The sequence below is a fragment of the Plasmodium chabaudi genome (genome assembly GCF_900002335.3).
Source record: "Plasmodium chabaudi chabaudi strain AS genome assembly, chromosome: 10".
Classification (NCBI taxonomy): Eukaryota; Apicomplexa; class Aconoidasida; order Haemosporida; family Plasmodiidae; genus Plasmodium; species Plasmodium chabaudi.
Genome location: NC_030110.2, coordinates 54,078 through 69,172, shown reverse-complemented (window position 1 = coordinate 69,172; position 15,095 = coordinate 54,078). Strand labels below are relative to the sequence as shown.

The 15,095-nt window shown below is 24.0% G+C and overlaps 5 protein-coding genes and 1 non-coding gene across 6 annotated transcripts; 3 read left to right on the top strand and 3 right to left on the bottom strand.

Annotated features, from left to right (window-relative positions):
* Nucleotides 1-1,226: 1,226 nt before the first annotated feature.
* On the top strand, nt 1,227-2,241 carry PCHAS_1001800 (conserved Plasmodium protein, unknown function; the record flags this gene model as incomplete). Its single annotated transcript, XM_016798239.1, has 5 exons — nt 1,227-1,392; nt 1,598-1,668; nt 1,790-1,855; nt 1,991-2,065; nt 2,176-2,241. 5 exons carry the CDS (start codon nt 1,227-1,229, stop codon nt 2,239-2,241), a joined length of 444 nt encoding a protein of 147 aa, XP_016655477.1.
* Nucleotides 2,242-2,691: 450 nt separating this feature from the next.
* PCHAS_1001700 (pre-mRNA splicing factor, putative) lies at nt 2,692-3,762 on the bottom strand (the record flags this gene model as incomplete). Its single annotated transcript, XM_732412.2, has 1 exon — nt 2,692-3,762. One exon carries the CDS (start codon nt 3,760-3,762, stop codon nt 2,692-2,694), a length of 1,071 nt encoding a protein of 356 aa, XP_737505.2.
* A 1,033-nt stretch (nt 3,763-4,795) lies between these two features.
* PCHAS_1001600 (regulator of chromosome condensation, putative) lies at nt 4,796-6,487 on the top strand (the record flags this gene model as incomplete). The annotated part of the gene is made up of 1 exon (XM_736493.2): nt 4,796-6,487. One exon carries the CDS (start codon nt 4,796-4,798, stop codon nt 6,485-6,487), a length of 1,692 nt encoding a protein of 563 aa, XP_741586.2.
* A 723-nt stretch (nt 6,488-7,210) lies between these two features.
* PCHAS_1001520 lies at nt 7,211-7,284 on the bottom strand. The gene has a single exon. It is a non-coding gene; the product is annotated as a tRNA-Asn (tRNA).
* Nucleotides 7,285-9,050: 1,766 nt separating this feature from the next.
* Nucleotides 9,051-10,491, bottom strand: PCHAS_1001500 (erythrocyte membrane antigen 1; the record flags this gene model as incomplete). Its single annotated transcript, XM_737968.1, has 2 exons — nt 9,051-10,259; nt 10,399-10,491. The coding sequence occupies 2 exons, from the start codon at nt 10,489-10,491 to the stop codon at nt 9,051-9,053; spliced, it is 1,302 nt and encodes a 433-aa protein (XP_743061.1).
* A 2,339-nt stretch (nt 10,492-12,830) lies between these two features.
* On the top strand, nt 12,831-14,876 carry PCHAS_1001400 (conserved Plasmodium protein, unknown function; the record flags this gene model as incomplete). Its single annotated transcript, XM_016798238.1, has 2 exons — nt 12,831-14,700; nt 14,794-14,876. 2 exons carry the CDS (start codon nt 12,831-12,833, stop codon nt 14,874-14,876), a joined length of 1,953 nt encoding a protein of 650 aa, XP_016655476.1.
* Between the last annotated feature and the right edge of the window lie 219 nt (nt 14,877-15,095).

Sequence of the window (15,095 nt, the reverse complement as noted above, 5' to 3'; positions counted from 1 at the left end):
ACTTGGTTTCCTTCAAAATGGAAAACCAAAATTTTAATAGTTAAGAATATTGAAAAAATAATTGCTATGTCATTTTTATAAAGTATATTATAAAAGGAAAACTGATACTATAATGAAACTACAACAAATGGGGGATACCAAAAAACAAAAAAAAAAATGCTAATATGGCAGCATTCATGTTTAAAAATTCATACACAATATAAATTTGTATTAATTAATTTTTTAAATGGAAGACGTTGCTTTGAGTAATACAACTGTGGGCAAATCACAAAAAATACGAATTAATTGAAAAGAGAATAATAATACAATGAAGTAATACGAAACATATATAATGCGTATAAAATAAAACAAAAACAAAAATTTAAGTGATTATATTGATATATTTACCAAAGAACATTTAATATATCTATTTAATTTATTTTATAAAAATAAAATTTTATTTTAGTCTGTAATTTGTTTTTTTCTTTATTTTGATAATTTATTATATTAGTGCAAATATATTTTTTATTATTTGATTTTCTCTATCCATAAATATGTATATATGCCTATACGCAAAAGCAATATACAGCGAATTTTGATTTTTTGAAGAGGTACACTATTTTTTTATATGATGTTTTATCATGATTATTAAATTAATTTTTTTTAATATATATAACTATCCATACACAATAGTAAATTAATTCCTTTATTTTGCTATTATTTATGTTAATATTACATATTTATAATGCTTCCTTAAAATCATTTTTGAATCTTTTATTTGTATATGCACAATTTTTTTGAAGAATACTTGTGGTTTTGTTATATACAAAATATAATTGGTTGATATCATTTCTATCTTTCTTTTATTCTTTAACATATACATATAATAATATATTATATTCTTTTGTTTTGTATGATATTGTCCCTTTTGACTGTTTAAAAAATAATTGATTTATTTCCAATAGAACAAATAAATAGTAGACCAAATTAGCAATTTTAATTTTTGAAAGTTAAAAAAGGGAGTTACAAAATTTGAAAAACCAATTCCATCATTCTATGAAGTCATTCAATATATTGTATATATTTTTGTATCATGGAATTATTATGGATTAGAAAAAGCATAATAAATATATGTATGCTTAAATGCCATTTTAATAATAAAATATGATAAAAAAAATTATGTGGAAACACAAAAAGAAGCATTGGAATATATTTATGTGTGGTTATGTCCCTTCGTTATAGAAATAATGAGATTAAAATTGATAAAAATAGTATTTTGTTTATTTTTTATATGCAATATACAAGCTTATGTTTTAAAAAAATCTCTCAAAATATTTCCAAAAAGTAGATGGACAAAAAATAGAAATGTGAATAGCTTATTTCTCAAAATAAACAATGCCATTAATTTTAAAAGTAAAAATATATGAATGAAGTGAAATTGAAATATATAAATTTTCTATATGAAGCTGTGTTTCTATGTCTATTGTATGGATATATGATAAAATATGTGCATGTATTTATCCTAATAATATATAATGTAATTCTGTTGTATTTATTTTTAAATGCATATATATATATATATATATATATATCGTATTTTGGGTTTTTGATAAAATAGACAAAGAAGAATTAAAAAAGGAAATAATAGTTCATTCAAAAAAATTGTCTTTAGATTTAAGTGATGAACAGGTAAAAAACAAAAAACATAAGAAAATAAAATAGTATGCATCATAAATGATAAAATCAAACATATCCCTAAAAAAGGAATAATAATTTCTTATTATGTAATATGTGTATTTCGCTTTGTTAGATAAAGAGTATTGAAAATAAATTAAATGAGTTTTTTTCATATATGAACTGGACAAATATAGAAATAGTAAAAAAAAAAAACAATTAATGAAAGAAAGAAAAAACATAAGATATATAAACATGCATTTGTGGATACATGTGTTATACAAAATAAATAATATGAAACATCATTTTCATGACGTTTTATTTTAAAAATCAAAAGAATTTAGGCAAAAAAAAATTCAAACACAAATTAAAACGGCTGTCACTTCGTGAGAAAGAAGGAAGAAATGAGGAGGTAAATGTGGAATACTTAATATATTTAAATAAACAAAATTTAAAAATGCATATATATATTTTCATATTTTCATAATTGTGGTATTATTTTTATTCTTTATCTTTATTCAGTTTTTCACCGAAAATATGAGCAAGGAAGGAAACTATTTTGTTGTTTCTTCAAAAAACTATTCTTAATGAATAGAGTTTCTATTTTTTAGTAAATATTTTATACAATAAAAATAACTTATATTTTTTAAGAATAAAATACCATTTGGAACATAAACCATGCTTCAATTTATCATGATTTATATCCTGTCCATTGAATGGTCATATACATTAGGCGCTTTATTCATTAAATAAATTTGTGCGTATTGATTCATTAGTGTTATATCATTTTATTTTTTTATTTTAAATTTCATTTGTGATATATACTTAATTATTTTTTGTTTTTATCATATGCTAATAATGTTTAAACGACTAAACAAATGTATATGCATTTCTATAAATATTTATGCTGCTTGTTTATATATGTTTATAACGTTAAATTGAATTCAATTTTAATAAATATTATGGGATAAAATATTAATACATAATATAAGAAAATTGGTTAGATATAATATCTTATTTACGAAAATATATATATGGTTATTGCCCATATTTTGGAGATTTTTCATGTCTTTTCTTTCGTGCATATTTTTCTTCCCTGCTATCACTACTACTACTAGTTTGGTACACAGAACTTCTACTCCTGCTCTTACTACTACTTCTACTTTGACTATTACTACCATCACTATCTAAATTTTCTTTTACTTTTTTTATTTTTTCCCTTTCATATTCTCTTTTTTTATGCGAATATCGGTCTATACTGGTATTTTTTGTCCGATATTTATGTTTTGTTTCATCTCTAATATCCCTATGTTTTTCTCGGTATTTCTTCTTATATCGTTCCCTTTCCTTGCTTTTACTATGTCTTTCTTTTTTGTGCCTATAATGCTCCTTATGATTTTCGTTAACTTTATTATTGTGTTTATATTCAGATTTATAGAAGTCTCTATCTGTATGGTCTCTTCTATCCCTTTTGTATCTTTCTTTTCTTTGTTCATGTTCCATCCTTTTCCTATGTTTTTTTATTTTTACATATTCTTCATCTGTTTCATTATCTGTATCTGTGCTTGAGTTATTATTATATTTTTTTTTTTCAGTGCCTGTTCTTGCTTCATCTCTCTTGTGCTTTTCTCTTTTTTTTTTCATTTTTCTGTATTCCCTTTCTCTTTCACTTGTTGAAGATGTGGAACTTCTCTTTTTATGGATTTTATTTGAATATTTCATTTTATCATTTTCCTTATACTTTTGTAAATCTAATAGTCTTTTTCGTTCATCTATAACTTTTTTTTTTTGCATTTCCATTTTTTTAATAATAGTTAATGGATCCTCTCTTAGTTTACTTAAATGGTCTATGTTATTCTTATTATTACTAGTTTGTTTTTTTTTCTCTTCTTCTTCTTCCATTAATTTCTTCATATCTATTTTTTTGCCTAATAAAAACTCCTCTTGCTCTTTTATTTCTTGTTCTTCTTTTGTTTCATACATCCATAATATATCTTCGTCTATCCCATCATCGAGTTTGCCTTTCTTTTTTTCCTTTCGTTGTTTTTTTTCCGCATACAGTTGGGCAATTTTCCCATATTCTTCCATGTCATTGTAAAGGTTCTCCATTGTTTTGGAAGCATAACTATATATAAAATATTTGTGTGTATAAATTAAGATTTGAAATAAAAAAACGAAAGATATATATCACTTTCTGTAACTTCTCAAAATTTGTGTTCAACTATTTTAGAACAATAATATTATTAAAATATATTATGAAATATGATATTACATCCGTTTATTATTCATTTTTTTAATCCATTATGAATAAACCCTTGTGAATTAAATGTGGCTAATCTTTTAATATTCATTTTTTTTTATAACAAGCATATATACTATATTATTAAGTTAAAGAATGTATAAATATTATACATACTAAATAATATTGACATTATATCTAATAGAGAAACAATTTGTTGCCTATGCTCGTGTGTATCTTTATTGCTTTTTTATGATAATAATTTTCTTTTCTACTCTCTCCATGGATTAAATTTGGAATAAAAATATGTGTTTATATTATGAAAATCGTGTAAAGCATGATAATGTGTTTTTTTTATCAATTCACATTATTATATATGCATATATATATGCATACTATTATGGTATCTTTTTTATAGATTAACATACTTTTTTCTTCATTAATGCATATAAGAAGAAAAAAAATAAAAAAAAATCAACTTAAATAAATTTGTGTGAAATAATATTATTTTTCAAATAAAATGGGAATAGAAGGACCCATAAGCTTTAAGAAAAAAATATAAAATAGACCTTTTTACATTTATATTAATAATTTAATGTGCTAGAGAATAATGTAATAAGAAAATAAATGTGGCTATTTCATATTATGTTGTTTTTTTAAGTATATGTTTCGCTTTAAAAAAAATCTCCAATAATTTCAAAATATACAGCAAAAATATATACTTTAAATAAATAAAATCTGGGGTAAAAAATTACATAATGAAACGGAAATAATAAATGAAAAAAGGAAAAAACAAAATCGCTCAGGCGTATAGTGACAAAAATTTTAGTGAAGATGATTAATCGATGTTCATATATATATACAGTTACAAGTAATAGTATAAATTATTAGTAAAGAAAAATAATGATTTCTAAACTTCCGAAAATTTCAAGGATTGTTGTTGTTGGATTGAATAGCTACTTATTGTTTAAAAAAAAAGAGAGAATATTTTTTTGTGAGAATAATAAGTTTGAGGAAAAAGTGTTTTTATTTGGAGATAAACGATGTTTAATGCAAGATCTAAAAGAAAATGGTGAAGCTGGATTTTTTGAAAAAAATGGAATAAAAGTAAAAAAAATAACATTTGGGAACAGTATCGGTAGTTGTGTAACAGAAAATGATGAAATATATATATGGGGTTCATATAAAGACGAGAATAAAAATGAGATAATTTATGTCAATCCGATAAAATTGAAAAGCAATGACAAATTTACAGATATAGAATTTTCAAACAATGACATATATATTGTTAACAAAAATGGAGAGTTAAAAATTATTCGAAATTATAGTGATTGTTTAAAAAAAAACGAATTTATAATTGAACAATTTTACAAGTGTAATAAAAATTTATTTTTCGAAAATGAAAAAATAATAAAGTTAAGTGTAAATAAATATCATCTAGCTTTTGTTACAAATAAAGGGAATTTGTATTGTTCCGGAAATAATTTTTATGGGCAATGCGGATTGGATCCATCATTAAAAAATAACTTTAATTTAAATTATAATTTTGAGTTTTTGAAAAAATTTAATGCGTCATTTAATATGAGAAATGACAGTCATAGTGAAAGAGAAGTATCAGCACAGAAAATAGTACATAATAACAGTGATATTAGAGATACGAGCAATATTAATAGCTCTGATAATGTGCAAGATATAGGCGATAAAACGGGGAATATTTCTTTATCTAGCGAAAATAATGAGTTTCATAGCAAAAATATTGCTAATAATTATGCATTTATTGACAAAGAAGAGAATTTAATTGAAAAAGACATAAAAGAAAAAGTTCCAGGAATGGATAACATAACTGAGGAAGATGAGGCAATAGAAATGAGTGCCGATCAAAGCAATTATATCAAATTAAATAAGATATCATTCGGGGAAAAGACACAAATTATAGACGTGTCATGCGGACTAAACCATACAATATGCTTAGATAACAATGACAATGTGTATAGTTTTGGAGATGATAGTAAAATACAATTAGGGTTAGGGGAAAGCCGAACTAATAAAAATTCTTTATCCGGAACACAATGGAAAGAACAATTAAAACGAGGTTATTCAACAATTACAAAAAATTTAGTGAACTATTCATTTTATGATAGGCATATACAAAGTAGCCCACAAAAAATATTAAAAAAAATGAATGATTGTGAAATATGTGATAAAATATATAAAATTAATGCAGGTTCTAAATTTTCAATGATATATTCTAATGATAAATTTGGGAAACAGTTATTTTGTTTTGGTGATAATATGTATTTTCAATGTGGTAGGCATTTAGGAAAACACCAACAAACCTTATCGACTGTAAAATTGCCAAATAATAAAATAAAAGACTTTTCATGTGGTGATAGGCATTGTTTATTAAACTTGAATGGGAAACTTTATGGTTGGGGATATAATAATATGCATCAAATAACACCATTTAAAAATAAAGGAATAGTGAACAACCCGATTCATATACTTTCGCAAAATAAATACCCAATAGACTATACTCATATAAAGTATATAAATGCCAAGTATAATAACTCCGCAGTTGTTATTACAACGAAATAAGAGAAGAAAAATTGAGATGGGGAATATATCGATTGAGGTGTATCTACAATTCTTACGTTACTATATCATTTCTTTTAATTATGCATGTCACTATTTTAATTATATATTTTTATTTGATAATATCTCCATATATTAGCATAATTTAGTTATATTGAAAGTATAACCTTTTTTGTGTTATTATTCTGTATAATTAATTTTTTTATTTGATTAAAAATTAACGATGTGATTCGTTTTCCATTTCTCAAACTTGCGCACAAATTTATGCATTATATATAACAATTTATTCATGTCGCAATTCCATTTTTATGTATAATTTTGTACATACTTTAAAAAAAATATATATCGATTTGGAGTTCGACAGCATTTATAAATAATTTTATATTTCAATTAAATCAAAGTTGTTTTAAATGACCAAAAATTATACTGAGCAAGGAAAAATGTGATATTCGGATGGGAATAGTTTACCTGAATTACATAAATCCCATAAAATATACAAAAAATAATAAACTAATGACAATATAAAAAAAATAAAAACGAAATATATTAATAGTATTATTATATGTTAAAAATAAATATTTTCTATGGATATGCCATAATATAATTGATACAAATTAATAATACACGTATAAATATGTAATGAAAAAATTTAATATAATATGCATATATACTTTTTATAAAATTTAATGGATGAACAAAAAAAAAAAAATATAATGAAAATTAATTCGGTACCGGCTGGGATCGAACCAGCGACCTTGCGGTTAACAGCCGCACGCTCTAACCAACTGAGCTACGGAACCTTGATATAACAGTATGAACAAATAATTTTATTCTTAATTTTTTAGGCATAAATATAAAATAGTACGTATATACCAATGATGCCGTATATTGTTGATATGTGGGTTTGTATTTGCAATATAATTTAACGTATACTTACATATATATATATATATATATAACATGAATTGCTCCTCTGAAAAAAATAATAGCAAATAAATCTTTAAAAATAAAAATTTATTATAAATAAACGTTTTTAGATGTTTGACATAATAAAAGGGAAAAATTAGCTTTTATTCATATAAAATAATATTGTTTTAATAATCATTTGACATACAATATATAGTTTAAAACCAGTAAAGATTTAACCAAATTATAAAACGAAATTATTTCTTTTCGTTTCGAAATATATTTTACAAAATTGTTTTTAAAAAATGATATTTTATTGAAAACATATATAGAATCAATAAATCCCCAATTCAAAAACATTTAGATAGCTTATATATATATATATATTAAACAAGTTACACCAAATATTATTAAACATTACTCTTACATTCCACCGATTTCCTTTATATTTTTTTTGTATTTGATTACCTAGTCTATTTTATGATTTTATTTAACCTCCATAAGGATTATTAAAAATAAATTAAGGCATAATAGAAAAATATAAAAGCTTTTCGAATAAAATATGCATTATCTAGAACTCGGTAAAGCGGGGCATTGATATGCAACACCCAGCTTTCATAAGTATTTATCTTTGTTATTTTTTAGTTCATTTATTGTTTAGCATATTATTAACATTTTTTTTAGTGATTTAGTAAGCGTATTGATATATATATTCACATTTTTTTGTGAAATGATGAAAATTTATAAGCACATTTGTTTTATTGCCAATTAGCTAAATTATAAAATGTGTCCATTGGCATTTTCTGTATGAAAATTAAAAATATAGAAGTCAAAAAAATTATAAGGTTGAGAAAAATAGCATAGAATTGATATTGTAAATATATAAAATGAGAACGAAATTACAAATTATAGCAATTAAAGTATTTTTTATTATTAAATAAATGAATGGTATGATATCATATAGAAAGTATAACGCACTTATAGTAGCGAATTACTTAAAAAGAAATATCATATATTTGTTTAAAATTTAGACTATATTATTAATCGATAACTATGAAAGAATTGCAACAATTTTATTATTATATAACAGAATATCAAGGAATATATATAACATTCCTATATTAATAATTGCATTCTTCATAGTTGAGTAGGAATAGTAATTCTATCAAATTATATGATAAGACATAACCACTAAATTAAATTGCTACTAGTATATGTTTTAACCTCATTAATTTAAAAAAATAACAAACTCGTAATATATTTAATTGTACTATTTTGCATGAAACTCACACTAAATATTTATAACATTCAAATATCATTAAAAATGATAACAAAATTTAAACATATTAAAAAAATGCCATGACAAAACATATACTAAACAAATATATATGGATATATTTAGCATGAATATAAAAAAAACGCACTTTTAAAAATTAAAAAAGGCAAAAAAAAATATATAATTTTAATTAATTAAAAAAGTATATAAATTGAGCCATTTTCAAGCATTTAATAGTTTTCTTATTGCGATTATTATTCGATAAACAAATATATTGTACATAATAGCTTCGCTTTTTGCTCATTGTGATTTTTCAATAATTATTTTTAGGGCTATATTACTTCATATATCTTTTATCATTATTTATTCCAGTGTTTTATTTTATTATTCATCATCTTCTCCATCTCCGAGAAATGATCCATTATCACTTCCACTTTCACTTTCTTCTCCTTCTTCTTCTCCTTCTCCTTCTTCTTCTTCTTCTTCTCCTTCTTCTTCTTCTTCTTCGTCGTCATCGTCGGTTTGTTCTTCACCTTCTTTTTTGACTTTTCTTTTGCCTTTTTTTTTTTTTCCTTTTTGCTCGCCTTCATTTTCATTTCCTTTTTGCTCGCCTTCATTTTCATTTCCTTTTTTTACATTTTCTTGATTTTCGTTGGAATTTTCATCATAATCGAGGAGTGATAAATCATCGGCATGTTCGTCATCGTCGAAAATTGATGCAACTTCTTCATCTAATTCTTCATCGTCATTTGCTGTACCTTCGCCAGCTTCATTGGATGTACCTTCACCAGCTTCATTTGTTGTGCTTCCCTCTTCTTCATTTAGTGTACCTGCGTCATATTCATTTAGTGTGCCTGCGTCATATTCATTTAGTGTATCTGCGTCATATTCATTTAGTGTCTCTGCGTCATATTCATTGGCTGCACCTTCGCCTTCTTCATTTGTTGTACCTTCGCCAGCTTCATTTGTTGTACCTGCGTCTTCTTCATTTAGTGTGCCTGCGTCATATTCATTTAGTGTTTCTGCGTCTCCTTCATTTAGTGTTTCTGCGTCTCCTTCATTTAGTGTTTCTGCGTCGTATTCCATTAATGAGAGTGCGTCTTCTTCCTGTAATAAGTATGGGTCTTCTTCAGATAATTGAATTACATATTGTTCTACTGGAATTTCTTCCTTTTTAGGGGGTACGTATCCTTGAGGCATATCAGGTACTGGAGGAGGACCGTCATATTGTTTAGGTGGTCTATTTTCCATTCGTTTATAATATTCCCTAAGAGGTATAAAATTAACCTTAATCATATTTTCATAACCTTCTTCATATGGTCTAATATACCATCCTGATAAAACGGAATCATTTTCTCTTCTTGAAAATCCTGTTACTTTATCAATAATCATACCATCGGTTTCTGAGACAAAAGGTTCATCTAATTCATGCAAGCGGCTTTTGCAACCTTCTATTGTTATTGGTTCGAATTCTTCTATAAATTTGAGATTCGGAAGCTTGGGGTCAAAATCCGCAGTTTCGGGAGCTTTAACTGGTTTAGCTACTTCCGTTGCAAGGATTTTCTTCTTTGGTTTTTTTCTAAAGCATCCAAACTAAAAAAATAACAAAATTAAAAATATATCAAATATTGTTATGGTAATTTATTATTATATTTATATACAAAATTAATTAAAACAATTAATATAGACATATACAATATGGTGTATTTTTTTTCGTTTTTTCGTATATTACGCAACCCGTGCTGGATCCTGATCCCGAACTGTTTTTTGCTAAAACTATACTAAATATTATTGAGGAAATGAGGCCTAATGATATTGCCTTCATCTTCAACAACGTTATTTTGCAATTATATATAGGTAAAGCTTATTTTGTATTATTGCCCACTTAAATATAATATTACAAAATTCTATTAAATACTAGTAACAAAATACAAAACAATATATATATATTTTAATAACTTGAAGCTAATAATATTACAATATAGCATATATAGATTTAAGCCAAATTTTTGATGGAATTAAAAAACGGTAAAAGTTTAAAAATTTATATTACAAAACACTAAACAAAGTAAAAAACAAATATAATTATTACATAAAAAAAATATTTAATTATTATGTTTTAACATTTGAATAAGATTAAATCTACTAAATCCTAATTATAGTTTCATAAATTTTTTTTTATAATTAAAAAAAATATTATATTTTTATTACTTTATATAAATTAATTAATTACTTAAAAATTAAATAAAAATATAAAAAAAAAAAATTTTATTATTATATTTATAGAAAAAAATACAGCTATATAAAATTTTTATGCCTTTTTCTACATGCAACTGTGATAAATGAAACAGCTATTTAAATAAATTGTTTCGCATCTTGCATTGAAATAATAAAAAAATATGTTTATTACGGATTTTTAATATATATTTTATATTGATTAATTAAGCTGATAGGTTCATGATTATATTGAATTATATATATTATAATATGCTCATTTTATGAATATTTTTATTTAATACAAATTCTTATTTGTTCGCCTCATTTTTTTAATTCAAATTATAGTGTCGCCGATAAAACAGTAATAAACATTTTATATATAAAATTATAAAATTATAACCAGATTCATTTTGAGTAATTTGTATATCTTAACATGGGCAAATTAATAAGCATATTTATAATATTAATGAAATAAATCTTTATTTATTTTAATATACAATTATAAATTGCAGACACAAAACTATAAGTCATGATTCGAGAAAACGATATTATTTATAACGCAATAAAGATTTATAAAAGCATTTTTTATAATTTCTAAAAAAATATATATTAATAAAAAAGTATGTTATATGAAATTATTTAATTTCTATAAAAGATTCACTTTTTTTTTATTACTTCATTATTTTATATTGTTAAAATTTTTAATTTATATTAATAGAAATAGTTTTGCATACTTTTATTTATTTGCCATAAAAATACAATATTAAATTATCATTCATCAATTAATAAGACTTATGGTTGATATATATTATATTTTAAAACGGTTAAAATGGACATATGCAGGTATATTCAATAATATTTCAAATATATTTTCTTCTTAATAAATTTTCTATTAATTAAAAGAATGGGCATTTAAATTATCATAATTTTATACTATTAATGAATATAAACTTAAAGGATATTTTATAAAAGACTAAAAGAAATATTGGTTGGTATGAATAATAACATCATATAATTACATATAGATTATGGTTTTATAAAAAAACACATATTAATTAACTTGTTTGAACTCTATACATTTTGTTATTACACATATAGGGGCATAAATAATATTACTAAATTGTTTTTTTAATGTAAATTAGGTTAAAAATAGAATTGTATCCAAGTTTGTAAAAATGGTTTTTAGTCAAAATTATTAAGTATATATATTTTTTATAGTTGAATATTGCAAATATTACATGTATTTGCGAAATACAATTTTTTATTTTATTTGATCATTATATATATAATATATATCATATTTCTCTCCGAATACTTAGTTATTATTTATAATATATGGATAATACACTTGTGTGATAATAGTGTATATTATTATTATTTGCGAACCGTTGCTTTTTCCATTGATACAACAAAACATTTTCCTGCAGCATATAATTTTTTATATGAAAATAAATACATATAGAAAAAAATATAATATATTATTGTTTTTTTAATTTATTTTTAGAACGATCAGCACACATGCTTTATTTCTTGTATTAATTTTTTTATATAATTATAAATTTAATTATTGTACTAATTTATGTGCTCATTATTTTATAATATATTTTTTTGCTGTGATTTATAGTACAATAAAAGAACTACTAATATATAATAATTAAAAAAATAATAACACATTCATTAATTTATTAATATCTAATTGATTTAATAATATCATTTTTATGTTATAAAAATATAAAATGGTATAACACATCGTTCCTTGTGCTTCCGCTTTTTTATAAAATTATATTTATAAATTTGCTAATAGTTATGCATTTTTCGTATCCTTAATAAGGTGTATTATTTTTATGTTTTTGTTTATATTTGATATAAAAATTAAAATTTGGTTTCCCCAAGATTATGTACATATATATACCAAATGATAGCCCATTTTAATATCATTATTTAGTTATGGCGGCGATAAAGGGAACAAAACAATATCATGATTTTATAACAGAAATAGAAAAATTACCTGCATATACTAACTGCCATCAGGATTGCGAATTAACATTAGATGATAATGATGAAGCTTTAGGATTACATCAAATTTTCGAAATTAATATAAAAGGCGATGGTAATGAAAATATTACAGTTGGAATGGATGAAGAAGATGACCAAAGTGAGGCAAGCCTAACCGACGACGAAAGTGTTTCAGATGACATTCCTAATGAAAATATCAATCAAGAAATAATAAATTATGTTTATGATAATTTGCTAGCAAAAGAAGTAAACAATGAGAGTTCATCGAATAATTTAGACCCAAATGACAAAGTTGTAAAAAATTTAAGGGCAACTTCAAAAAACAAACAATTAGATGATAATGATAAAAACAAGCCTTCATCTAGCACAACAGTGGAAAAAACTCATGAAGAAAAACGCACTATAATAAAAAAAGATGAACACAAACTTTCATTACAAGCCCCCGTTTTAGTTGAAGGGAAATGCTTCATATCAAATGATAGCATTTATTTTATTTCAGCGTTTAATCAAATACTAAAAAATTCATCGATTGTTAGAATAAAATATGAATCACTCCTATCAATTAAAAAAGCACAAGAATTAAATATAATTCCTGAATGGTTTAAAATAAAACCAGATGAAGACCAATCATTTTCGTTTACAGCATTATTAGATAAAGATGATGCATATGGTTCTATATCGAGCATGATAGAATATGCAATAGATTCAAAAAAAAAACTGGAAACAAATACTGTAACACACGATGAAACAAAAGCGGCAAATCAAAAGAACAATTTAGATTCAAATAGGATAGAGTCTTCTTTGGAATTTACGGAAAAGGTTTTAATTACAAAGGATGTTGATGAAATGATATCTATGAAGTTAGATTCCAAAGAAATTGAATTATTAGAAGAAAATGATTTTTTTCATGATATACATCATGCAATTGGTTTATATGTAAATAAAGATTTTAAAGAAGTTTATTATAGCATATTTTCGAAAATTCATCCAAGAAATCCATTTTATGATTTTTATCAACGAGTAGATCAACAAGGTGCTGACTATAGCAAGTTTGATGATTTACCTGATCCTATACAAGTTCCATCTGGATATTCAATTAATTTAAAATATAATGTATCATTGGAAAAAGCTAAAAAAAGTCTATATGGATCTTTTGTAATACCTTCAAGAGCAGATATTAATGAAACTGTTAAATTGTTTTTTTTTCGTCATTGTATAATTTTACAAACACAAGTTAACTTTATAACTAAGTTCCCAATTCTTGGAGCTTTTCGCGCCGTCATAACAGCTATTATACACGATGTTCCTAGTGAAGACGGTAGCGGAAAAAATGCTACACAGATAGACATGCTGTATGGTGCATATTTTTTTAAATCCGCATTCTTTAAAGACATGATAAAGAGAGCCGTTTTACCATTACTAAGATTGATTTGTTTAAGGTTTAAGATATGCATCGCTGAGTGTTTAAGGGACATCCATAAGGACAAGGCCTTTCGTGAAAGAGGCATCGAAATTACCGATATAAACGCTATTTTTAGAAAGTACTATAATATTAACGACCCCAGTAGTAGTGCCCCCAGTAGCAGCAGTTTCCGTAGAAACGATTATAGCAGTTGCATTACAAATAATAACAAATCCAAAGATTCGAATGGTAAGAAGACACTAACTGGATTCAAAAATCAGATAATAAATCCCCAAAATAATAAAACAATCATAAAAGCGAAGCACTTTGAAAATATCCTAAACAATTACTTAAGCAAAGCAATGAAAATGAATCCCAAGGTGACGCCTTCCGAAAAAAGTAAGTGAAATATTCCCCTTATTAATAGTATATCAAACTACATTATATTTCCCCCTTATATAAACATCATTTGTTTATTTCTCCCTTTTACAGTCCCAAACTTTACATCCAAGTCTATAGCAATATTAATGTATATTTATGTGGGTTATATTCAAAGTCTAAGAAGTTTATCATAAATAACGAAGAGAAAGTGTAGAACTTTCAGCATTTATTCACTTGCTCGATTATTAGATGATAGTATAGCATATTTACTTCCCCATTTCATTTTAATAATCGGAATTTGTTGATTTTACATCCCCAAAATTAATTAATTAATTAATATGATTATTCAAATACGATAGCACTATATTGGGAAGAATGTATTTTAATTTCAATATGTTTCATGGTTTAATTCT